General features: G+C 47.9%; 7 protein-coding genes across 7 annotated transcripts; 3 read left to right on the plus strand and 4 right to left on the minus strand.

Moving 5' to 3' along the window:
• Nucleotides 1-1,766: 1,766 nt before the first annotated feature.
• On the minus strand, nucleotides 1,767-2,149 carry F5891DRAFT_113835 (uncharacterized protein). The gene has a single exon (XM_041364853.1). It carries the CDS (start codon nucleotides 2,067-2,069, stop codon nucleotides 1,842-1,844), a length of 228 nt encoding a protein of 75 aa, XP_041228623.1. The 5' UTR covers nucleotides 2,070-2,149; the 3' UTR covers nucleotides 1,767-1,841.
• Nucleotides 2,150-4,110: 1,961 nt separating this feature from the next.
• On the plus strand, nucleotides 4,111-7,757 carry F5891DRAFT_113795 (CHAT domain-containing protein). Its single transcript, XM_041364843.1, has 4 exons — nucleotides 4,111-4,276; nucleotides 4,335-4,485; nucleotides 4,544-4,680; nucleotides 4,730-7,757. Exons 1-4 carry the CDS (start codon nucleotides 4,243-4,245, stop codon nucleotides 7,741-7,743), a joined length of 3,336 nt encoding a protein of 1,111 aa, XP_041228624.1. The 5' UTR covers nucleotides 4,111-4,242; the 3' UTR covers nucleotides 7,744-7,757.
• Nucleotides 7,758-8,255: 498 nt separating this feature from the next.
• On the minus strand, nucleotides 8,256-10,550 carry F5891DRAFT_1213039 (cytochrome P450; the record flags this gene model as incomplete). Its single annotated transcript, XM_041369242.1, has 12 exons — nucleotides 8,256-8,446; nucleotides 8,507-8,535; nucleotides 8,596-8,628; nucleotides 8,689-8,997; nucleotides 9,063-9,320; nucleotides 9,372-9,438; nucleotides 9,489-9,760; nucleotides 9,816-9,954; nucleotides 10,006-10,143; nucleotides 10,205-10,248; nucleotides 10,298-10,386; nucleotides 10,452-10,550. Coding segments are annotated over 12 exons (1,668 nt in total), but the record flags the coding sequence as incomplete, so codon positions are not given.
• Nucleotides 10,551-14,573: 4,023 nt separating this feature from the next.
• On the plus strand, nucleotides 14,574-15,624 carry F5891DRAFT_1020246 (uncharacterized protein). The gene is made up of 4 exons (XM_041361117.1): nucleotides 14,574-14,596; nucleotides 14,786-15,178; nucleotides 15,217-15,401; nucleotides 15,454-15,624. Exons 2-3 carry the CDS (start codon nucleotides 15,039-15,041, stop codon nucleotides 15,311-15,313), a joined length of 237 nt encoding a protein of 78 aa, XP_041228626.1. The 5' UTR covers nucleotides 14,574-14,596; nucleotides 14,786-15,038; the 3' UTR covers nucleotides 15,314-15,401; nucleotides 15,454-15,624.
• Nucleotides 15,625-17,235: 1,611 nt separating this feature from the next.
• F5891DRAFT_114015 (uncharacterized protein) lies at nucleotides 17,236-19,510 on the minus strand. Its single transcript, XM_041364879.1, has 4 exons — nucleotides 19,156-19,510; nucleotides 18,756-19,091; nucleotides 17,861-18,705; nucleotides 17,236-17,802 (listed from the first exon to the last, which is right to left on the minus strand). Exons 1-4 carry the CDS (start codon nucleotides 19,205-19,207, stop codon nucleotides 17,377-17,379), a joined length of 1,659 nt encoding a protein of 552 aa, XP_041228627.1. The 5' UTR covers nucleotides 19,208-19,510; the 3' UTR covers nucleotides 17,236-17,376.
• Nucleotides 19,511-19,594: 84 nt separating this feature from the next.
• F5891DRAFT_114103 (uncharacterized protein) lies at nucleotides 19,595-20,292 on the plus strand. Its single transcript, XM_041364903.1, has 2 exons — nucleotides 19,595-20,053; nucleotides 20,101-20,292. The coding sequence occupies exons 1-2, from the start codon at nucleotides 19,814-19,816 to the stop codon at nucleotides 20,194-20,196; spliced, it is 336 nt and encodes a 111-aa protein (XP_041228628.1). The 5' UTR covers nucleotides 19,595-19,813; the 3' UTR covers nucleotides 20,197-20,292.
• A 644-nt stretch (nucleotides 20,293-20,936) lies between these two features.
• F5891DRAFT_114018 (S-adenosyl-L-methionine-dependent methyltransferase) lies at nucleotides 20,937-23,023 on the minus strand. The gene is made up of 9 exons (XM_041364882.1): nucleotides 22,854-23,023; nucleotides 22,673-22,791; nucleotides 22,520-22,624; nucleotides 22,245-22,472; nucleotides 22,067-22,190; nucleotides 21,856-22,014; nucleotides 21,613-21,803; nucleotides 21,416-21,561; nucleotides 20,937-21,369 (listed from the first exon to the last, which is right to left on the minus strand). The coding sequence occupies exons 1-9, from the start codon at nucleotides 22,948-22,950 to the stop codon at nucleotides 21,255-21,257; spliced, it is 1,284 nt and encodes a 427-aa protein (XP_041228629.1). The 5' UTR covers nucleotides 22,951-23,023; the 3' UTR covers nucleotides 20,937-21,254.
• Nucleotides 23,024-23,118: the final 95 nt, after the last annotated feature.

Consider the following 23,118-nt stretch of genomic DNA (forward strand, 5'->3'; position numbering starts at 1 on the left):
ATTTCATTGACTTCCTAGTATTATTCACCCCTGTTCTTCAACTCTTACTAATTTATCATGCCGTCGCTTTCCTAGGTTCTTTGTCCTGAAAGCGACTCCTTGGGTCTCGGCTTGCGCCGCAGTTGATTGTTTTGAAATGTATGCATGTGCTTCCTAGTGTCTATGATTAACAGTTTGTAGGTGTTATCCCGCCGTAATACCTCGCCCCTGCAGCAACAATATTTGACATCCTTCAAATGATTTATTCCTTGAACCCAAAGTGTTCCATGCTGATTCATCGGCATGGACCTGGGACCTTGGAGAGGCACGCTCTTGTCTTCGGGCTGTGGTGCCCCACTTTACAATTTCACGCTTCCTTCCTCAGGCTGTGATACTCCACTTTGCAATTCCAATCTTTTTTCCATCAGTTCCTCCGCCCTAGTCTTGCCCGACACCCGGTTGAAGCTTCTTTACGCGCTCAATGATTTTATACGCCCGACATCAAAACCAATTTCAATGGTCTGGCGCCTTCTAGCGCTAGCGGTAATATAACTAGAATGCCGATCTTAAAATAATTCATTGTTTTCACTTAAAATGACATGTTGCCAGTACCGCCCCGGTGACAATCTCCCTCCTGTGCCTTGACGGAGTTTGCGGATTCGGAACATCTCGACAGGAATAATGATCAATACAACAAAACATCGCAGTGCCTTTGATACCCATGTTTCTTCGTGATTCGTTGAACGTTCCCGAAGCTTCCTACTCACAGAAAAGAGAACTACGCATATCATACACATTCATATCCGACACCAAATTTCCAACCCTGCCCTATCTTGCCCTTATTATAAGGTGCTGCGAGCGATCGCTGCGGAGATGAATACATCTACAAATGACACAACTTAAACGTTTTAAACCTTGAATGTTCGCCTCGTGTTGGTGGATGTGCGTGCGGAAGTGGCTCATCATGGGACACGTTGAAGGGTGGCGGATCGAAGATGATTTACATTAACATCTTGGTCCTCATGGAGATCGCGATTAGAGATCTTCGGTGCTTGTCGATGGGTGCTGATGGGGATACATTGTCTACAGGTTTGTTACATTGTTACAAGAGTCGCTGAATTGCTGACACCGATGCGATAACTGATGGCATGTTGTTGTTGGGCCGCAGTCTCATCATGTCGAAATATTTTCTCGGTTTGACATGGATATGTCAGTCACTAAGAAATATGTTTAACACCGAGTCAGAGATAAATATAAATGTGACAGGTCGAATCAAGGAATATAACGAGGAAATAATAGGTGGAGACTTGCAGGTAACTGAATCAAAACATGATACCTTGTTAACAGGATACCACCGTGTGAATGATATTTGGAACTATGTCAAGCAAAAAGACCTCAGGGACACCGCAAAATCACCAAGGAAATGTGCTCACGCGCTGCGCTTTACACCATTATGAGACAATTCACTTTCGGAATCATCTATTGATGATGCTCCGCGCGCATGTTCCATGTAGGCACTGCCCACTCGTCCTAATGGACCGCAGCTCTAAAATCAAGACACACAGCAAGTATCAATTTTCAAACCTTATTCGAAAATCTGATATCACATCGCGGGGATGCTGAAGATGGGGGTTTCGCTGTGCATAACACCATCAGCAGCAGCTTGTTTTGATCATGTTTCAAAAGTATAGCTGATAAACTTTTTTTCGGCGCGCACGTAACCCAATTCTTTTTTCCGCTCTACTGGATGGATATTAGCGGTGCATAGTGCATACTAGGGATCAGAACGCTAACCATGATGTAATTCAATAAGCCTCAGAAGGAATCAGAAGTGAGCATTGCATTGGCTGCATCAGCATCAGCTAGCTTTGGCGGCGATTGGGTTTGCCAATTTGTTGAAAGTGGTTTTTGCGCGCGTTTGAACCAGTTGCACGTTCGTCGTATACGATAAAAATTAGCAAACCATAGTGTACATTAAAACCCAGAACGTTCCTGCTGAAATTGACAGCTCCAGTCAGTTTAATGGTAGAAGTGAAGGGAAGCAGTACACAGGTGGCACGGGTGACTGCACAGCACAACGTTCTCATCATCTGATGAACCTGACATCTGTTCGGACATGAGCCTGGTTGACGGCATCAGCTCCACGTGGGCACGGTAGGGAGGGTCTTACCTTGATCATGATCATAGTACGCGTGTAGTTGCTTGCGCAGGACGGAAGGTGCATGATTGGAACAGATGTGATAGATCGTACCACTATGGTTGTGTCAACCGGGAAATCACTCAGTCCGACAAGGCACCAGTGACTCCGTGACGTGCACCAGCTTGCAAGTTCAGATCTGGTTCAGATGTCTGGGCCGAGATATCCGCGCTCAGGGTTGATCCTGGGGAGGCCGCAATTGTTGTTGCCAAATTATACGCAATCCCATGAACCCCTCGAAACGGAGCTTACAGCGACATTCAAAAAAAACCCGGTATAATCTTGAAGTGAGCACGTTTCTAGAGCAAAATAGCTAAATTCGTTACTCGTATATCAAAATCAACGCCCCATTTCAAGCTTTTTGTGAAGATCTACGCACATATGCGTTCCTAGAAACGACTTCGCGCTCCAGAGAAGATCATCGATTACTGTGATCCCCGCACGTCGAAGAAAAGCGGCAAATCAATAAGTCACCAGTTGGTATGATCAGTTCAGGGGAATCGGCCCGAAGACAGCGAGCCTGAAATACCCTGTGATGTCAGCAGAATTCATAATTCTGAAGACAACAAAGACAAATGAATGTACTCATATTGAAGCTGCCCTGTTTCAGGGGGCATAGTGCATCAGACGCAGACATAGGCATCTGTCCCACAGGTATACTATGACGACATGGGAGACTAAGATATTTCCATCCCTCCTTTAAGTTCGAGTGTGAGGTAGCAAATATGCTTTCCCAGGAATCCGTGATGGTCTCCCGTTATAGATGTAGATCAACAAATGCTGATGATGAGACCGACGAGGATGAGATGTTCCTGATGAGATGGACGTGTACACTTAACCAAGTTCTTTGTGTGATCTGATGGCGGAGATCTAGAAGTATACGGGTTGGAGGGACCATGCATTTGGCTCTGCCAGAGGACGAACACTGAGCAAGCTGTGCCTCGACTATTAGTGTGATAGACTTAGTCAAGACCCGCGGAAGATCATCGCTGAGACGGGCCACACTCTGCAACCGTCGGCCTAGGCAGGTCTCAGTAAGATCCAGTATTTGTGGCAGGCCGTGGCGGTCGGTACACAACGAAAGGTACATGTGGATCGCCCGGTTCAATTCAACCAGCCAGAGTAGCCCTGGAGTCGGCCAGTTCTCGCCGTGGCAGTCGGTACACAATGAAAGGTCCATAGTACATGTGGATCGCCCGGTTCAATTGAACAAGCCAATTTGAACCATTCCTGTTAAAACTGTCTCGGACTCGGAAGACCGGAACAAACTTTGCCAGTGCCTGTTAATACTAGTATTAGGGCTACTTGATACTCACTTACACCGAAGTCCCCGACGTTCGATGCCCGGAAACCATCCAAGTCATAACATATTGGCAGCTGTGCCCGAGTTCACGGATCCAAAAAATGATCCAGGGCAATGGGTGACTGGGTACTTCAAGCTTCAAGTTCAAGTTGCACAACTTGCACTGCTGTGGCGGCAGACATCCGATCCGAATTCCCACCTTTTCCAAATTGACTGACCAACTTGAAATCGTTGAAGGCCGTTCATCACTCGTCGTATCCTCCGATTCATTAATATTGTTAACTTCAAGAGTTTTACATCCGACCTGCAAAATGACTTGGAGTCTTGTAAGCCTCGGTGCGCCGCCTTCATTTCCACGACGCTAGTACTTTCGACTGTCCTCCACTGTCACGACATCAGTTCAATTGGACTCATAGAATGCACATATCTTTACGCTTGATGTCATCTTCAGCGTATTATCTGCGCCACGTACACTGGATTTTACACCTCGCCTTATCATGAGTGTGCTATTTCAGTAGTATGCATGATGCAAACCAGCTAACAACGAGAGCGCCCCGGACAAAGGGTACTTGCATGTCCACTCCAACGTTGGCCATGGGTGTGCCTTTGTCACTCACCATGACATGGCCCACTTCTTTAGACAGGCTCCCCTTTCAACTGAATTTCAAGTCTATCCCTATTCCCGTCTCGTTAAATATCATTCATTTTGCGCCACTGCCAGCAACCCATCCTCGATTCTTTTTGACATTTTCTTCGACGCACCATGACGGACTGTAACCAATATTTCAAACTTGAAGGTGAGCAACTTCATATGACCGTGATTCCCATTTTGTTATCTTCTCACTCTACCTACAGTCATGAGAGGAAAAAATCTCGATGTTCCCTCTTTTCGCATACCTGTAGGCATTTACGTGTCTGTCTTTATTGACTCGAAGAGATGCTGGAAGTCAACTGTCGGAGAACTATTATCAAATAGTTCTGTAGCGTGGAACGATGCCGTGACCTTGTAAAGACTTCCACAGAGACTTGCGGACGTGTTTCCAGTACTCATCGTCCGTTTGCAGATCACCACGTGGACCTAAATTATCATTGAAGATCATGGCATCCTTTGAGCGCCCCCCAGTACTGGGGCGAGGAGAAGTCATCAGTGAACTTGAAATATCGTGGCATGAGCTGTGCAAGCATGGAGACGAACCCTTTGGTGAGCAGTCTGTTTTGCAATGTGTATATCTATTGAGTTGGAGTTGTAGATCTATACTTTTCACCCATTCGTGACGTCCAGCCTTCTCTGACGCTGAAGGTCGCTGCTGTGCATGGAAGTGGAATTCATCATCACACATACGTAGGCCACATGCGATTTGCCAAATACATCGCAAGCGAGAATTTGAACGTCCGAGCAGCTGAACTGACCGAAGTTTTGAAGCATTTCCAGTTCGTTCTGGAGCAATGTCCAGTCAATCATCCTCATCGTGCTGCTGCTCTGACTAATCTCGCGTGGGCCCGCCTTCAAGGGTACATTCTCAAGGACCTTCAAGACATTGACTTGACTATATCTCTATTCCGCGACGCCCTTGCATTGTGCCCGCAGGACCACCCCAATTATCCTTTTTATATCTATCATCTCACCGAAGCATTGACTAGACGCCCGACTACTGCTGCCAGCATCCGCGAATCCGCCCAGCTCTATCATGAGCTACTACCTCTCTGTCGCGAGGGCACATACCTTTGGAGCATCGCAATAGGGGATAATTGCATCGGTCATGTCATCCGCGAATGCAATGATTTACCAATAGACGTGTCCGATGAAGGCATTCACCTTCGACGAATTGTGCTTCAGCTCTGCCAACTGGGTCATCAATGCCGTCTCGATGCCCTTACTAAGCTTGCAAAAGCGCTAGAAGTACGCTTCGAACAACGCGGCAGCATTGATGATATAAACGAGAGTATACAACTCCATCGTGACGCCGTTTCTCTGTGCCCTGAGGGACATCCTGATCGTGGTACCTACTTGAGAAGCTTGGCTGTGGCACTCAGCGACTGCCGCTTCAATCACGAAGGAAAATCTCACGACATCAATGAAGCCATTTCTTTGCACGAAGAAGCGCTGCTCCTTCACCCTGTTGGACATGAATCTCGTGATAGAGCACTGAGCAGCCTAGGACGTGCCATCCTCTACCGCTTCCAACAATGCAGTGGTATCAGTGATATCAATGATGTCAGCAGGGCAATCAACCTCCATCGTGAAACACTGATGTTGCGACCACTTGGACATCCACGACGGGACACCACACTCAATGATCTTGCCTGCGCGCTCATCGTTAGATATCGTAGCGTGCATACTGGCGATGATCTTGACGAGGCCATCGGGCTGTTCCGTGAATCCCTTCTTTTACCGGAGCCAGAGCGCCGTAGAACTCGCAGTTTGAGCTTGGCGCTCTGCTGTCGTTTCAAGCAAACTCGAATAAAGAAAGATATCGAGGAGGCCATTCATCTTTGCCAACGATCATTGAATGCTTTACCTTCACTGCATCCCGAAAAATGTCTCGGCTATATGCAACTGCAGACGGCTTATCTTTGTCGCTACCAGATTCTACGCAATGCTGCTGATCTGTCACTCGCAGTGGATAACTTTAGTCTGGCATCAAGGCACCCAACGCAAGGCTTTCCACAGCGCATTCAAGCAGCTTCGAGCTGGGTTGAAACGGCCGAGAGTTATTGTCATGAATCTGCGCTCGAGGCCTATGCAATGTGTTTCGAGCTTCTTGATGGTCATTTGGCAACACGATCAACTACTACATCACGTCGCGAAGCTGCCGCTGCCTTTTATTATACCAGGTCACTACCTGCAGATGCAGCATCGTGCGCCGTGCGCCGTAAAAATCTATCAAAGGCGGTCGAACTCGTGGAACAGGGCCGTGGCCAACAGTGGTCGCTGGCCTCCCGACTCAGGACTCCGCTTGAGGACCTCAACTCCACGAATTCCCTCATAGCCAAAGAATTCTTGAAGCTTAGCAATCGCTTGTCCAACGTTCAAGGTTTTACAGGCAACACAGACCAAGCTACAGTAGTTGGGGCAGAGAAGGAGTACAGGACGCTTACGAAGCAGTGGAATGCTGTCGTAGCTGAAATCCGTAACATTCGGGGTTTCTCGCGATTCCTGCTCTCCCCCTCGTACAAGGAACTACAAGTGGCAGCACGCCGGGGCCCAGTCATCATCCTTATTGCGAGTAAATACTCATGCAGTGCCGTTATTGTCCCCACAGCAGGAGAGCCCCATCATGTCGCCTTCCTGGGGCTCGCTCTTGCAGATCTGGAGAAGCTCAAAAATGACTTCGCCAAGGCGTTACGCCGCGCGGCTGGTATGCGCCAAGAAGATCCGAGGAAGGACTTGCGAGTTTTGCTGCGTACTGTATGGAAAGAGATCATGCTACCCATTGTTAACATCCTCCGACATGTCCTGAAATTGCAGAAACGGTCTCGAATATGGTTGTGTCCAACAGCAGCCTTTACTGGTATCCCCCTCCATGCAGCTAACCCCTTTCGGATGGGGATGAAGGATGGCTGCCCCGGACCGGAGGAATGCCTGGAAGATATCTATATCTGCTCTTACACGCCGACACTTTCGGCTTTGATCAGAGCAAGACGGATGATGAAGACGCGCGCGGCGCCAACTTTCGTGGCCATCGGACAGAGTCAACCAGGCGCAGGACAGGGCACGGTCCTTGCCACTGTTGACAGCGAGCTTGACGAAGTCCATAAACATGTTCCCCCCAATGTCAAGTTCACTAATCTTTCTGGCGACGAAGCCACACAGGCAGGTGCACTCGAAGCTTTGCGATGCAACACCTGGGTGCATCTCGCTTGTCATGGCAAACAGGACCAGGATCAGCCTTACAATTCACGTTTCGCCATGAGAGACAAACCTCTCACATTGCTTGATATCATGGAGAACAACTCTCCACGAGCTGAGTTCGCATTCTTATCAGCGTGTCATACCGCCGCTGGTGATAAGGAGACGCCCGACGAGGTCATCCACCTTGCAGCTGGTCTGCAGTTTTCAGGTTTCAAAAGCGTGATTGGCACGCTGTGGGCGGTCGACGACGCTGTCGCAAAACACGTCGTCGAGGCTTTCTACAAGAAGATGTTCAAAGAGGGCGTCATGGACTGTACAAAGGCAGCATTAGCTCTAAACTATGCTACGGCTGCCGTGAAGAAGGAAGTGCCACTCGAGCAGAGGATTGTTTTCATTCATATCGGTGTGTAGTTCTATTTCATATTGCTTTCGAACATCCTAGCTATCTAGTACAGTACTACAAGTCGTTAAGTTCTCTATCATCCGTCGGTGTATCTGTTGATTCCTCCCCATTGACTGGACCCAAAAATAAATTGCATGAGCGCCGTACAACACAACCTCCCAGTCGAAAAGGGATTGGTGAGATAAGAGCTCTACATCGTTGGTTCGTCGAAGTCCAACTGCTCAACAATCTTGAAAACGGCTGCTTTCATTACCTGCCAAGGTCTCATGCTCTCTTGGACAGTTCTGAATCTCAGAACTGATCCTTTTGTTCATAGTCATTGTCCCGTGTCAAAAGCCGTCGAGACATGCTGTGCTTATTTTCAGCAGGAAATGAGGAAAAAGATAGTGCAAATGTAGTGTAAAAGATAGTGTAAAAGATAGTGTAAAAGATAGTGCAAATGTAGTGTAAAATGTAGTGGAATAACCAATAAAAAGCAACGACCGAGAATCATCTCTTGTTCTATCATAACCTACCACGCAAAATCATCAGTCCTCACCAGCCGCACATTCAGAGGCACCTGGGGCGTCACACCATCCCCAGCAGGGGTTTTCACAACAGGGATATGAAACCCCTTGAACTTCCACTGTATCTCCTTCACGTGACCTCGTGCATTCGGCTGCGTCGGGAGCGAGAAGTGCAGACGCAGCACAAGCGTTGCGAGGACTTGTTCTGGTGAGAGGGTCAGTTGTGATCGCAAATTGTCACCCATACACAAAGGTATGAACGTACTCATTTGCATTTCAGCGAATTTGAACCCACTAGGAATCGCAGATTGTGGTGGTTAGTCAGAAGGACACCACGAGAAGAAAGGGACTGACATGCAGGAGCGGCCGCCAGCGAGAAACGTCATCCTGTGTACGTATGCCAGATTATCAAACTCGGTAGGAACAGGAAGCATTGTTGGTACTCACATGTTGGAGTACACACTAGGAAAATGCACACCATCCTTGACGCCTAGAACAGGTGTAGATCTCGGCGTGGACGTGACGTCTTCTCTACCGACTGGGGTGTCCATATCTGGAGGAACAGCCCGAGGTGATGACAACCATCGCTCGGGTCGCCACTCATTTGCATCGGCACCCCACATCCCTTGATGGCGGTTCGCAGCAAGGATGGAAATAATTACTTGGGTCCCTTTCGGGATTGCGATGGTGGAGGTGGGCTCGCCAGACCGTGAGCGCACGGGGAAGTGTAAAGGAAGGGTGGTTGCTTTGTTCGCTCTATGCCGTATGCCGTGCACGAAGTGAGATGTTTGTGAGGATTAATAAGAGAAAAATGAACGTACGTTCGGACCATGAGTGGGAGGGATGGGTAGAGACGGAAAGTCTCCTTTACGATGCCGTCGAGGAAGGGGAGGCTCATGAGGACGTCGTAGGGTAGTTCAGCAGATGGGATGTCACCGTCTTTCTGATATCCCGAGGACTTCATGGCATCACTAATTTCGCTCCTAAGTCTTGCTTGAACACAAGGGTTCTGTGCAAGCAAGTAGACACAGCGGGCTATCGCGGAAGTGGTCGTGTCGACGCCAGCAAATATCATAACGCTGTAATGAGATCAGACGATGTTTATAACGCGCGCATGATTAGAAACCTACTTCATTTGTCCCAACAGTTCAGCATCCGTGAGCCTTGTTACATTGGATGACACGGTATTAGCTTTGACTATACATACCTGAGCCATGATGCCCGAGATGTTGGTCCATGGAACTCACGCATGAGATCCATCATCGACAGTATTGAATCACCATCTCTGCATAACATACCATCGGCCTCCATTGACGCCTTTTTCTCTGCAAATACTTTTCGACTGACACAATCCATGGTCTCTATCATGCGGCGCATCTCCCGGATGTCTCTCATAAACTTTGTCGGGATCCAGGGTGCCGTGACCAGATCAAGGACTTTCCTTGCCCAGTATGGCGAGCAATAATGCGCGACGATTACCACGAATGGCCGTAGCAGGCAGAACTTTCCAATCAAGAACCTGCAGTGTATTATTATAATTCGAAAGAACAGGTGATTAAATCGAGCGGACATACCCGACCGACCGGACTGCTTCGGCGTACGCATCATCTTCTGCTGCTGAGAGGCTATTGGAGGAGTACCCAAGGACACCATTGCAGATGCTGTCGAGCGCACAACGGGAGAACCATGGGAGGACGTCAATCTCGCTATGTGCTGCATCACAGGTATCAACTGAGGTTTTCTAAGTGTAAGAGTGATACGTACATCCATCAGTAGGAAGTTTAGCTGTGAGGGTGGATGCTAATCTGTCAGCAATATGATGTACTGTGGAGAGGACTCGTCGCATATTTGACGTTGAGAACACAGGGCTGATGAGCTTGCGTTGTCTGCGATGCTGCGCTCCTGGAGATAAGTACATGGTGTGAGAAGAAGGATAATTGATTCTTGATAAGATGCGCCGCACCAATGGTGGATATTAGGCCTTCGCCAAATACGAGTTTATTTGACCTTGATGCTCCAAGTCAATGCAGTACGACAAAAGTAGCAGGGAACTAACACGATGAAGTCTTCGAGCTCTTCAAATATGTGCTGGTCTTTGACTACAATGTGATGCAATGCGCGTGGGTCGGACACATAGACAGTGTCCTAAAGAAATGAGCATTAGCAAGGACAACTCGGAGCACGCTGATGCACATCATGAACAGACTTACGCCATATGGCCCGTTGAGCCTCACCGCCCCACCATATTGCTCTGAAAGGTTCACACAATAGTCCAGGCCACCTTCAAATAATTTGATGACGCTGCCTGTGTTGGAGGAGACCGAATGATGATGAGTACGAGTTCAGGAACCTAGTGGCCAATTCGCACCATTGGGTCCATCGAGATCAATGCCATGTGGTCGTCGCAGTAGCGAACTGAGGGCTTCGTAGAGAACAAGAAAGAAGCTTCCGATTACGCAGAATTGGATCACTGGCAGCGGCATTGGAAGTTGACTGCGAGCTATCTGGACAACTCAGGATGTGCCGGCTCTGTTGATATAATCCTGATCAACTTCAGACTAGCCATTATAAGAATGTAATTACAGTGAGGCTGGCCATGTATGCACTGCTTAATGACAAGAACAGCGGTGATCTTGACATACTATCCATCTCCGGTTAATTCGAGGCGTGGCGAATAGGCTAACGGAAGAACCGTTACTCAACTGCTGTGGCAAAAATTAATTAACGTCATGAGCTGCACACCAGGTGACCACAATGGCTGCGCGTTCGAAAAGGATAGATTTTAGAATCAAAGTTTCTTGAGTTACTAGGTTAATTGACCGTGACAATTCGAGATTCGGTCTGAAAACTGGAGGTCGCATTCGTGATTGGATTACTTACACTAGTAAGTTGGTGCCGAGGAAGTCTCGCGAAGAGGAGTGGCCCGGGAGTGACGAGCCTTGCCTTCCGAAATACTTTAATTCGGCTCCCAAAAAGTCCAACATGCGGCGTAACTTATAAGTGCAATGACAAGACCTCGAAAACCTCGTCAGCTGCAAAACAATTTGCTCGAGTTACACGATGATAGTGGTTAATCTTCTTGCTGGTCCAGAGAGTATCTCGCCTGGCGACGTTATTGCTGAATTTGCGGCTCTCGAAAAAGTCCAGAGCATGAGTTGAAGTGCTCGGGGGAAATGCTTTCGACTCTGACAAGTTTGATCGGATCAGGTCAACTCGGAGAAGGTTGTTAATTACATAATGGCGAGGATGTGAATATCTTATCATTAAGAATCTTAATGTTTGAGCCAAGAGTTTTACTGATTCTGCCGGTTACACAACCGGCGAAACTGACCCTTCGACAAGTAGGTTCTCCACGGATAACATAGTCACCGTGAAATATTAAGTTAATTCGGCTCCCCAGAGGTACGTGCGGCACGACTTATGAGCGCAATGACAAGACCTCGGAAACCTCGTCAGCTGCAAAATGATTTGCCTGACTTGCCCGAGTTACATATATACATAGTGTAATAGTTGAAGACTGAATAAATCCAGAGCGTTGACTGGAAGTTGAAGTGCTCGAGGGAAATGGTTTTGACTTTGACAAGTTTGATCAGGTTGAACAAGGAATGATACCAGACCACTGTAGATGAGGTCGAGGTTGTGCCATGGTTACATCAATGGCGAGGATGAATCAATGACGGGCAACTGTTATCTTTGATATCGTGCACATGATAGTCTACATGCAGTTTTGCCGGTTCTTCCGGTTACACAACCGGCAAAACTGAGTGCTGACCTTCGGCAAGTAGTTCCTTCCCTACACCATCTGAGTAGTAGGAACAGTGGCAGTGAATTGAACCTCTTAACTACGAACAACTCATTCTATGCTGTTGAATCTGGTCATCGACATCAAATCGTAAACCGAGGCTTCTGAAAAAGCTGCACGGACTCAGATTGACGTTGGAAGTCTCTCGTGCCCATGATGTTGAAAGTTGGCTAGAGAACTGTTATAGCGATTTAGATGCTAAGGCTGAGCAATAGGATCGATATAAACATAAATCTGGTTTACATCAGGATCTTCTTGTAAACCTTTGGGATACAGTGCGCTCAGGCAAACAGTCGTTGCAAAGGAAACAACGGTACCTTTTGGACGTCAACGAGTACCAAATTCTCCAGCTGGGACATTTGAACACAACATGCACACGGGCTGTGTCTCGACAACTCCGGGCTCATCTGTTGTTGCCATTCAGTCATGGCGCCCTTCTTATCACCCAATGATAATAAGATCGGGATAGGACCAGCCTAATCACTACGACCAGCATTGCCTTCGTAACCTCAGCGGCGCTGCTTGGCTTGGTTCGTGTCGATATTCGAACTGACTGATTCAAGCGCTGCGGGGCGGCACAACGATCACGAAATGGATTTGAAAAGACAGACATAATCTGATGCGTGAGATATCGCAGAAGCGTTCTTGAAAGTATAAACACGATGAGATTATTGACACACTCAACGGCACTTGCATGCACTCGTAGCATGTCATGTAAGCAGTCTTTCCGATCAGATGTCTGAACGCGAATGAAATGTGCCCGCGCGATAGTGGCATGATTGTCATGAATCATGCAAGAAAAGTTCTCTACGACGTAGAACAGTAACGGATTGTTTGAAAAAGGTTGGCTGCACGGAAAGGAATGGACATGAAAGCTATAGTTGGACACAGCCAGATTCGAGAGCGGCGATTTGTTTTAAGGACATGCTCAAGTGTATTGATGGGTAGCATGATATCGTCCCATAATATCCGCAACGCACTATTAGATCCGTCCTCGACTCTGTTGGGTTCGTCCGAGTCGTGTGTCAGGAAAAGGAAGAAAAAGTGGACCTTGAGATTATTCAGATCTGTGAGTGACAGACGGCGAGGGAACATGATAGGGGTCTCCTGACCTCAGGACGATCGTGGCACTGCGCGAGTATTCACTGGCAATGGAGATGATGGCAGGGCCCTGGCGTGCTGCCGCTTGCAGGTCTTCGTATGAAGGTGCGAGAACCCCCGAAGATCACGTATCTCAGCTGCCGCAGCTTCCCATTGCCTTGCAAGTCTCCTATACTTGGTTGCTGCCCTGTCAGCAGCAGATCTGTCGGCGATGCTTTCAGAACTCTGGACAGTATTGGAAACGCACTTGCCCGCCTCTAGGTAATTGTGTGCTGGTAGCGGATTGGCTGACTTGAGGTCTTCGAATGGAGTCGAGAGGCTAGCGACCATTGTTCCAAGAGTTCCACTGCGTGTGGTAGATTGTCACAGCAGATGGCACATGACGCTGCATCCACGGAGGGTGTTCTGGCGTAATGGAATGTAGCGGCAGCTTCGTGCTGTGAAGTTGTTGATGATCGTGTTGCCAAATGAGCATCCAGAAACTCGAAAAATGTTGGAGCATGTTGTTCCGTTGCAATGGTCCAATTATACGCCTGACTGATGCGTTGTGAGGATCCTTGAGTGGGTGACTTGATGATTCCGACAGTCTGAAGTTCTACAGTAAGTGACAAATCAAAGCTGCAGTCGGTAACGACTAAACTAGCCACGTGTCACAGTGTGCAGTCTGGGACATCGGCACTCCGAATGGAGTTTAAACTTCGCTCGATGTCTCGAACGGCCATGTCAATCCCGCCAACGCCGCCTCACATCCTGGGACCTGCATGTTCATGCTCCGCCTAATCACTGCCCGCCACTCTCCTTGCCCAGTACTCTCCTCACCTACCACTCTCCTTGCCCAGCACTCTCCTTACCCGCCACTCTCCTTGCCCGCCTATTTCCTTGCCCGCTCTTCCTTGGAACATTCATACTCCGCTTGGAGGTGCCGATGGGCCTGCCGATGTCCCATATTTTGTCTCAGACCGGCCATTTCAGCTATGCCCTCCTGGCTGTCGGCCTGTAGTGATGACAGAGCTGCCAATGATACTTGGCAGAGATCAACGCCTCCTTGACATCTTCGTTCTCCCCAGTGTGGGTGAAACGAGAGTAGAGCACCGAACTCAAATTGAAAGGATTGACATGTGCTCTGGATGGTCAAACCGGTTTAACCGAAGGGAGTCGCGCATTCGCATTCAAATCCAGGGTCTAAAACTTGACGGTACTTGTGGCAACTGCAAGCTACAACATACGATCTACATAATGTTCGCAAATAGTGTCAAACCCTTCGAAAACAATGTTCATCCTTGGAATCTGTCCGGCAAAGCATTATCAGTATGCAACGGTATAAATTCCGAAGAGGTACTGCTCCCATCTCAGTACACACTGAGCCCGAGTTTTTGCGGCTCTAGCAAAGTTGCTACGCACAAAGGCAATCCTCCATATCACAGTCCCCGCACATCGCCGTCGCACTCTTTGGCAAGTCCAAGCTTCTTAGTCACTTTCGTTACTTTGTCGCTCGTTCCCATACGACCGAACTCAGAAACCCAAAAGACCGATCACCTCTTCTCGTCGCGGCCTTTTTCACGTTGCCATTGCTGCAGTACATGACACAGCTACAGGTGCATTTCCTTACTGTGATTCGGTGGTTTCTATCTAGGCATTGTTTCGACGGCCGGAACATGACGAAAAAAGTAGCAGCAGCAATGCCAATCACAATCAAGCCCACCAATCGTCATCGCAAACTTAGCCTGCTGCCGCCTCGAGGTACACAGCATCACCTGCTTCTACTACTAGTACCTGCCACGCCGAATCCAGCAGTCACTCAGTCACGACCTCTCATCTTGGACTCATTTAGTGCTTTCTCTGCCATGCATCCCCTAATGCCAACGGCCATTAATATTGCAGCATCGGTAAACACATGATTTTTGTTGTGTATAGCTCTTTTTTTATCTCTTTGAATTGCTGGTGTCTTTTGCTAGTCCATCAATCACCATTTAAAAGAGGTCTTTTCCATTTCCGCGACTTCCTCACCCTCGGCTTGGTTTCAACATTATACTTGTGAAGCAGCCTCGATTATGTTCTCAAGCCGGTGCTAGAAAAGCCTCTTCAAGTGCAAATCCTGGTGCTGCACGAAGGATGTTTCCTCGTAGTCCGGTCACTCCGTCAATATCAATCCTGGGTATTTGGCACTGACTGTGTAGGTTTGACGGAGCTCACAACAATGGTCAAGGATCACCTACTCGGAAGCCTACCTGTCGCATCTACAACTTTGGAATCAGATGTATGTTTTTATCGTCACCCTCTAAATAATTTGGGCTGATTTCACGCACAAGTTAAATATAGGCGCGCCAAAGAAGTGCCCGAGAACTGGATGGGGTGGTCAAAACAGTGAGTCACCGACTATCGTGCACCCTGAGACGCGTCCGGTTCTTTAGTCTGTTTCTTCAGAGATCCGTATCATTTCTTTCGACAGCCATGGTCTCATTTCTAGCAATGTGGCAAGTGTGGTATGTATGTCTTGATGCAGTACTAGTTGACCGTACGAGAGTGTGTTGTTGAGGTTTACATCGTGCTAAGTAAACTACAGGTATTAGCACAGATATCGATGTTTTTGACAAACACCTTTATCTCCTGGTTAGCACGGACTTCAAGCTTCGCTTTCCCAGTAGCCATCAATGTCGACGCTTCGCTAAATGGTTCGGTCGACGATAGTGAATGTCAGAAAATCGTGAACTTTCTTTCATTATTTTCTGACATTACATGTGGGCCAAGGTCTCAGTGCTTAAATCTCCCTCTATCACTGGCAGCTCTGTTGTGACGAGCTGCGCGACGTACTGAGCTGCTTCATTCTTGTATGTATTCCCAAAATGCTATTACGGCAAAAGAGGGCGAAAATTATGAAACGTCGCCAGGACCGGACGTATCGCAGTCCATCATTCAGCAGTTTATTCAAGGATAACTAAGGTTCGTTAACGTGAATCCGACCGTGGCACATCTTTCTGGACACGGAAGGCAACTGATTGTATACAACAGTGAACTCAAACCGTGTAACCACATACTGTTTTGTTGTTTCCATCAGACTGTTCCTGATGTCTGGACCTTTGTTTTCTGCTCGATAGATAATCGATAATCGATAAGGAGGATTCATCGTGGTATGTGGCGTTTTCCATGACTATGTCGGTTCGGAGCCTGCCGGAAGAACACGTCTAGATATTGTCACTCTTGTGGCGTTCTACAATTTTAGCGTTTCTCTTCGAGGTCCGAGTGAACATCTACAGCATCAATGGACTCGCACTTATACACGCAGACATTCTTCCATTTTTTTTCTAATCCACTGTCACATTTGACACTGCATGATACCCGTTTAATCATTTTTGCATGGCATCACACCACATTACGCCTACCCAGCGGGCCGACGGCAAGCGCCAAGCTAATTGTGGCTCAACATTCTCTCCGTAGCAAGGCAACAGTCTGACTTGAAAGCTTATCCGGTAAGAACTCACATGTTTGTAAAGATAGCTATCAAAGTTTGGACAAGCTCCTTGAAGAGGACTGGTTTCCAAGGCGTACGTACCAGCACGGTAAAGACCGTTATCTGACCTTGGATTAAAACTTCTGTATGGTAGTCAGGGAGTGTCTCATTGTCAAGGACGCCTTCAAAATTAAAAGCCGGAGCTATACGTTGTGGCGTGATGGCATGTGATACATGTGCTTTATAGTTTGCTTCCGATTCCCTTGCTAAAAATAACGATTAAGATCCAGCCGTAAGAGCCCCACACTCCGTATGCAAACCCAAACTGAAGAAGAGGGCTGACAGTCCAATGTTCATGGCTTGGAGGAAATAGGATCACCGTCACTAAGTTGCGGTTGTCAGGAGCCAAGTATGTAGCAGATCTTACGCCTTGAGACAAGTTGTACATTTTCCCCCAGGCAGATGCCAGGGCACATAACATTGACAGCAACACGTAACACATCACTAGTATCGTACAGACACCACTTCAAAGCAAACAACACGCATAAATAAGACAGGGGATCGCATAGTACAAAACATCGGGATGAATGAAAGCACAACGATAGTAGTCAATACAAGGAAAAGATCATTCATGGAGAGGGTAAAACACATGCATAGGGTAAAATCATTCCAAGTCGAATCATTGGTACATTCCAGTTTCAGTTCCGCGTTATCATAAGAAGTCTATGAAGGAGAAAGGTGGCGCACGAAGGGGTTATACATAAGTTCAGGGGAGGACCGGGCTTCAGAATCTGAAATCGTTGTAGTTGCTTTCGAACGTGTTATGGAGCTGGGGTGCATGACCAGCACGTATGGTATCATCGAGAGGGGACCATTCGTATATTGCTGGTGCGCTGGCGTATTGATTAACAAAAACCTGCGGCACGAAACCTTCTGGAGAGGCATCAAAAGATGTGCATTGACCATCTGACCACCCCTTGAGCGCAGAGTAAGAGGAATAACACTGGTTATCATATGAGATGGGGTAGTCAAGACCAGCAGAGATATTCTCGGGCTTTGTCGCAGTAAGTGCCGCCAGCGTCGGTGAAGGGAACGTATAATTCCCAAAGCTCACGTCGACTGGCGACACGGAGGGACTGTGTCCGTATGACAGAGCAGGGCAGTCTGATAACGATCCAACGGGCGATTGAGCTCCGAGGAGATTGTATGGCTGCCAAAGATATAAAATTAGCACAGACAACGGAGAAGAGAAGTGCGACAGGACTCACGTCATTCCAACGTGCAGGAGAATCATCGCCTAGTCCTGATGGCAGAACAAGAGGCGATAGATGACCCATAGAATCACCGTATACGGCGACCGATGGGTCTTCATATTGCTCTGAGGGAAAGACAGAAGGGGTACAAACGCTGGGAGGAGAACTTGCAGTATCGGAAAAGACATCAGTCAGGGAGCTGTTGCCGCTGTGGCCTAGAACATCCGCGGGAGATGCGAAGCGCCTCGCAGGTGCGGACAGAGAACGCCTGAACATCGCAGTGAGAGGTACTTTGAATCGATCGTCATGTGGAGTCTTGCAGCGAGGTTGACTCGTGGCGAGATGATCGAGACCATCGGTGTTTACCTGTGTAACGAGACCGGGATCATAGAGGTCTGGCAAGAATTGGACCGACTCCATCTGAAAGTGATTGGTGGTCGGGAAAGCTTCGCTCCAATTGCCTTGATCGCCTCCCTCATGATTGGGTTCACCTTGCAGGCCAACAGCACCTTTATCCACCTCAACTTCCTTACTAATTCCATTCTCCCAATTTCTAAGCGCACTTTCCAGTTCAGCGCCTGTCTTGCCTTCCACCAGAAGATCCGCAATCATCGAACACCTTTCATCTTTACTCTTATTTTTCTTCTTCGATTCGGCATTTCCGCGGCCTTTCTTGGTACTGGTGCTTCGTCTTCTGTTGGCTATTCCGGGACCATCCTTGACCTTGAGCTTCGCAAGTGCGTTAGCCCCAGGTCTAAAACGCCAGTCTGGATAGCGCTTTCTATGTTCTGCCTGAGCAACGAGTGCCTTGGCCTCCCAGACTTCTCTTTCCTCGCGAGGAAGAGTCTTCCAGTATTTGCCTATATGTAAACGCATTAGTAACGAGTAGATCCGTTGACTACGGACAGACCAATAATCTTCGACAGGGTGCTATGATTCCCCTCCACCTTCTCCGGAACTTGTTGGCTCCGAATGAATGATGATCTGAAGAGGATGAAAGCGTTGGGTGGGCGGGGGATGTACGAAGCGTCCCGTTTCTTGCCATGAGAGACACGATCAGCGGTTTGGGTCGCAGGACAGTCAGGCGAGTCTGTGAACTCCACAAGAGATGTGGACGTTGAGTGGTCCCATGCATTCTCGCAGAGAGCAGTGGGATCAGCGCTGAAAGCAGTAATGGGTGTCATATCAGTGAAAAACGTGTATGACATTGATGTGTTTGGATTGTCGACGAGTGGGGGCATCCCATCTGCATTCATTGACATGAGCATATGCCAGTGGACGGTTGAACATGACTGCAAAGGAAAACTCACCGTCATCCTCGACATCGTTAGGGTAAATATCATGTGCACGAATTGCAGGCATATCGCTGGTAAAGCTAATGATGGTGCTGAAAAAGGACAAAGAGTAAAGCTTTCTGATGAATTGTTAGTGGGAACTAAGAGACGGACCTAGAGCGTCTAGTACTTGCTGACAAGCACGCTGTCAGTGTGCTTTATTCCGGGATTGGCAAGAGATGCGAAGATGGGTGTTTTAATTGATTCTTCTTCCCACCTATAATTGTGTGACCAGCGTCCTGATAAACCATTCGCTAACCCCACGACTAACCGTGAACGCTCGACCTGCACACAGCCGCCGACGGCCTTCTTATGCAATAAACGCTGGACAGGGTACCGTTATCCACAAACCACGCAATTGAAGACATAAGCACTAACGTGAAGCCCTGATTTATTATCAAAAAATTCTAGGACGAAATATAAACGAAATTTATAAGACCAAGGACGTTAATTGGGTTCGAACTTTCCGTGTCGAGGAAGAGAGAACTTTAGCCGCATCAATTGAGTGAGGACACCGATCAGACACATGGCTCATGGTTAGCTCCGATATTCTGTCAGCTGGCTTCAGTTGCAGCTCTCAAAACTGCCTCGTGGCCCCTGCGAAAACAGTGGAAAATGCGGCTTGCCTCACTGCATGCACGCACTGCAAGAATATTCAGCCTTCCATGCAGTCTTATTGGCAGTACTGCTCCAAAACCGGGCCGCCTACTCTTACTCCCAACCCGGACGTGGAACCTGCATAATTCTTGCAATCATACGTGTTGGTGGACTCCCTGAGCTATCGCCTGGATCAGGCTGGATGCTCCTCCCTTTGGGGTTCTTTCAACTAGTCTTCTTCCGCTTGGCACGTTGGCATGGGAAATCCATATGGAAAGTACGCCGACTTCATCTTCTCTAGTTCGGAGAATTATTGAAGCACAGAGAGCGCCCTTCATACCGCTAGCACTTAGCATTCCCGCGAAACGTCATTTCCCTTATTCTCATCATCACATACGGTCTGGTGACTGCATTATTTGACGTGTCGCTCACGAGAGTTTTGCTAACGCGCCTTCACTTGCCGTATCGAGTGTACCTTCGCGGACGTAAAACGTGTCATGAAGATCTAATTTAGTACTTTTTCCGGAGACTCAAACCCTTCAACGAGAAACATATTTTGACGATCATCGTAGATCAAACGATGTTCGGGTTGCACCGACGCTCTATCCAAAATGGTTGTGGATTACACCTGTTCCGTGGCTTTTCGGTGGTTTCATCCCATACCATCATCTCGCGATCGGCCCGCCACCTTACACTCCTGCACACACTCTCGCGCTCAAAAAGAGATTAATCACAGATGGCCTGATTGTTCGGTAATCTTGGTTCGTACGATTAATTAGCATCTATATGCCGTATGGGAGACAATCAGATCAAGCGATTGATAAACATCTGTCGTGCCATCCGACGGATTGATTATCCTGTCTTGCGCATCTCTTATATGCAATATGCAGCCCTGAGGCAGGATCGGGTGAACTGTTGGTGCAGTCATCCCCTGTAAGGAGTCACAGCACGAGGAATGCCTGAATCGGGATATTTTAAAAAGGTCAGTTGGCTTATCACGGTAATGATTGTCAAAATCTGACTCGATGAACCTAGTGTTGGAGTCACCACGTCGGACCCACTCCCTCGAAGTCGATCGCGTTATCTTGAAATGGAAGTGTCTTTATGTTACAATTCGAAATTCCCATCTGCCAGCAGACATTTTCAAAGCGCTGGGCTTATGTTCGGTGGTATTGCGCTCCGGGATGCTCGGAGATAACTTTGAGTTGATCTTCAAGTATTTCCTTATCTTCAATAGTCAGTGGCGAGTCAACGTTGCTGTTACTTAAAAGTGATACGCGGTTGTGTCATTGATCGGCATTCCGTTTTGCAGAACCGAATACGGGTTCGTAATTCAGGCCACATTCACATGTCGTATCAATCATTCGTAGCGTCAGAACGTCCCCATATACTCTTAGACCGAGATGCTATCTGCAGAGAATGCCTTACTTTACTTCAGTATCGAGCCCTGTATTCCGTACATGTGTTATAATAGCCTTTCACAGACTGCTTGCTCCATCCACTAGATCAGGATATCTCCATCCATAGTATCCGCCTTCTAGAACACAAGCTTTCGACTCCGTATTACCTTTGCCATTTAGATAATCTTGATACCTGGACTTGCTCTTAACAAGACAGACACCGCAGAGGTACTACTCACCAAGCAGCGCATCGAGATCCGCGTCCTCTGGAGCTCCCACAGTAAAAAATAATCTGTTTTGTCTTGCCGTACTCGTCGTAAAACTTGTCTAGTGAACCAGCAAACGTATCTGCTCGCCACTGAATGCTTCTCAGAATATGACCACCCTGTAGTCATTCAACATCAGTCAGCCTACCAACGCATTGTCTTCGACTTACAACGCGGTCATTCTCTCGAACGTCAATAATAGCATAGTCTGAACGATCGGGGTCGCGAAGCAAACTTGCAACTTCACTGGAAGTTAAATGGTCTTTCGGATATGCATCCCACCATCGAGCAAGTGCTGGAGGAGATTTTTCTGCAGCTCCATTATCTGAGGAGACTTTCCTTGCGTATATCTGGTATGAAGCTTTTGTGAATTGAATTTTGATATTTTCTTTTTAGTATGATTAGTTTCCTACCAGCCAATTCGTTGAGGTTCCCGATGGTAGTCTGAGGGAGAATGCTAGTGGTGGCCGCACAACATTTAGGCGAGGGGCTAGATGAAGGTACGCCACCACATGTGGGTCCAGCGGATTTATAGGCCTCGAGATCTCCGCTGGTCTCAACAAACAACGCATCTATATGATATACGATCGGCCACAGGCATTTACTACATACACTAGAACTCACCTATGAACCCAGCAAGCTTCATAAGAGCTTTGTATTGCTCCAACTGAAGCGCCCCGGATATGCATCCAATGTAGGCCGAAAGGTCGGATCGGATGGCATCCGGAAGCAGCTTCTTCGCGATGATCTGCACTCAAAATTCAGAATCACCGGGACCGATCGTGCTGCGCAAGAGGCTTACATCGTCAACCACGAGACGTCCACCAGGTTTGAGAATCCTATAGCACTCTTTCAAGAGGGCTGCCTTTCCCGCATCAGGAAGCAAATTGATAACACAGTTGGACAAGATGCAATCTACGGAGGCGGTTTCCAGAGGTAGGGGCTGTGTCAACTTCGTCTGGATGAAGACCACCTGAGGTGGCCTATACCCTTGCTTAAAAGCGTTTTTACGCGCTCGATCGATCATATCCTGCTCTGATTATCATCGCGTAAAGGCACGACTCGGACAAAACTCACTGTCGACATGTCCATGCCGATGGCCTGTCCCTTAGGACCAACTTTCTGGGCTGCAAGGAGGACATCGACGCCAGCACCAGAGCCCAAGTCAAGAACGGTTTCTCCCTATGATCACAATCACAACGTGAATGGACTTGTTCTCGAACGATGTACCTCTTTGACAGATGCCACTGCCACGGGATTTCCGCAGCCAAGTCCCAAGTAGGATTCTGCTGGGACGGAGCTCAGCTGTTCCGCGGTGTATCCGAATGCCTCCGCAACTGCTTCAGCGTCTAATTTCACGTTGAGACAATGCATTTAGAGTCTTTAGACCACATGATGATGGAGCACTTACATGCTGTCTGCACGCCTTTCCCAGCGATGTCTGTGTAAGCATCGCATACTGCGTTGACAATCCCTTCGTCAGTGAGTGGTACTGTTCCAGCAGGCATAGTGCTCAGTGACTAGTCCGAGCTTCTGCCGGGGCGACATTCGTAGTCACCTTGATATATATGCGGGCCTGCGGCATGCTTGACTAATCCAAAATCAAAGTCAAAGTCAAAGTCAAAATCAAAATTAAAATTCCCACACACTTTTCAAGTCACAAGGAAATCAAAATC

The sequence above is a fragment of the Suillus fuscotomentosus genome, assembly GCF_016647785.1.
Source record: "Suillus fuscotomentosus strain FC203 chromosome Unknown F5891scaffold_14, whole genome shotgun sequence".
Lineage (NCBI taxonomy): Eukaryota > Fungi > Basidiomycota > Agaricomycetes > Boletales > Suillaceae > Suillus > Suillus fuscotomentosus.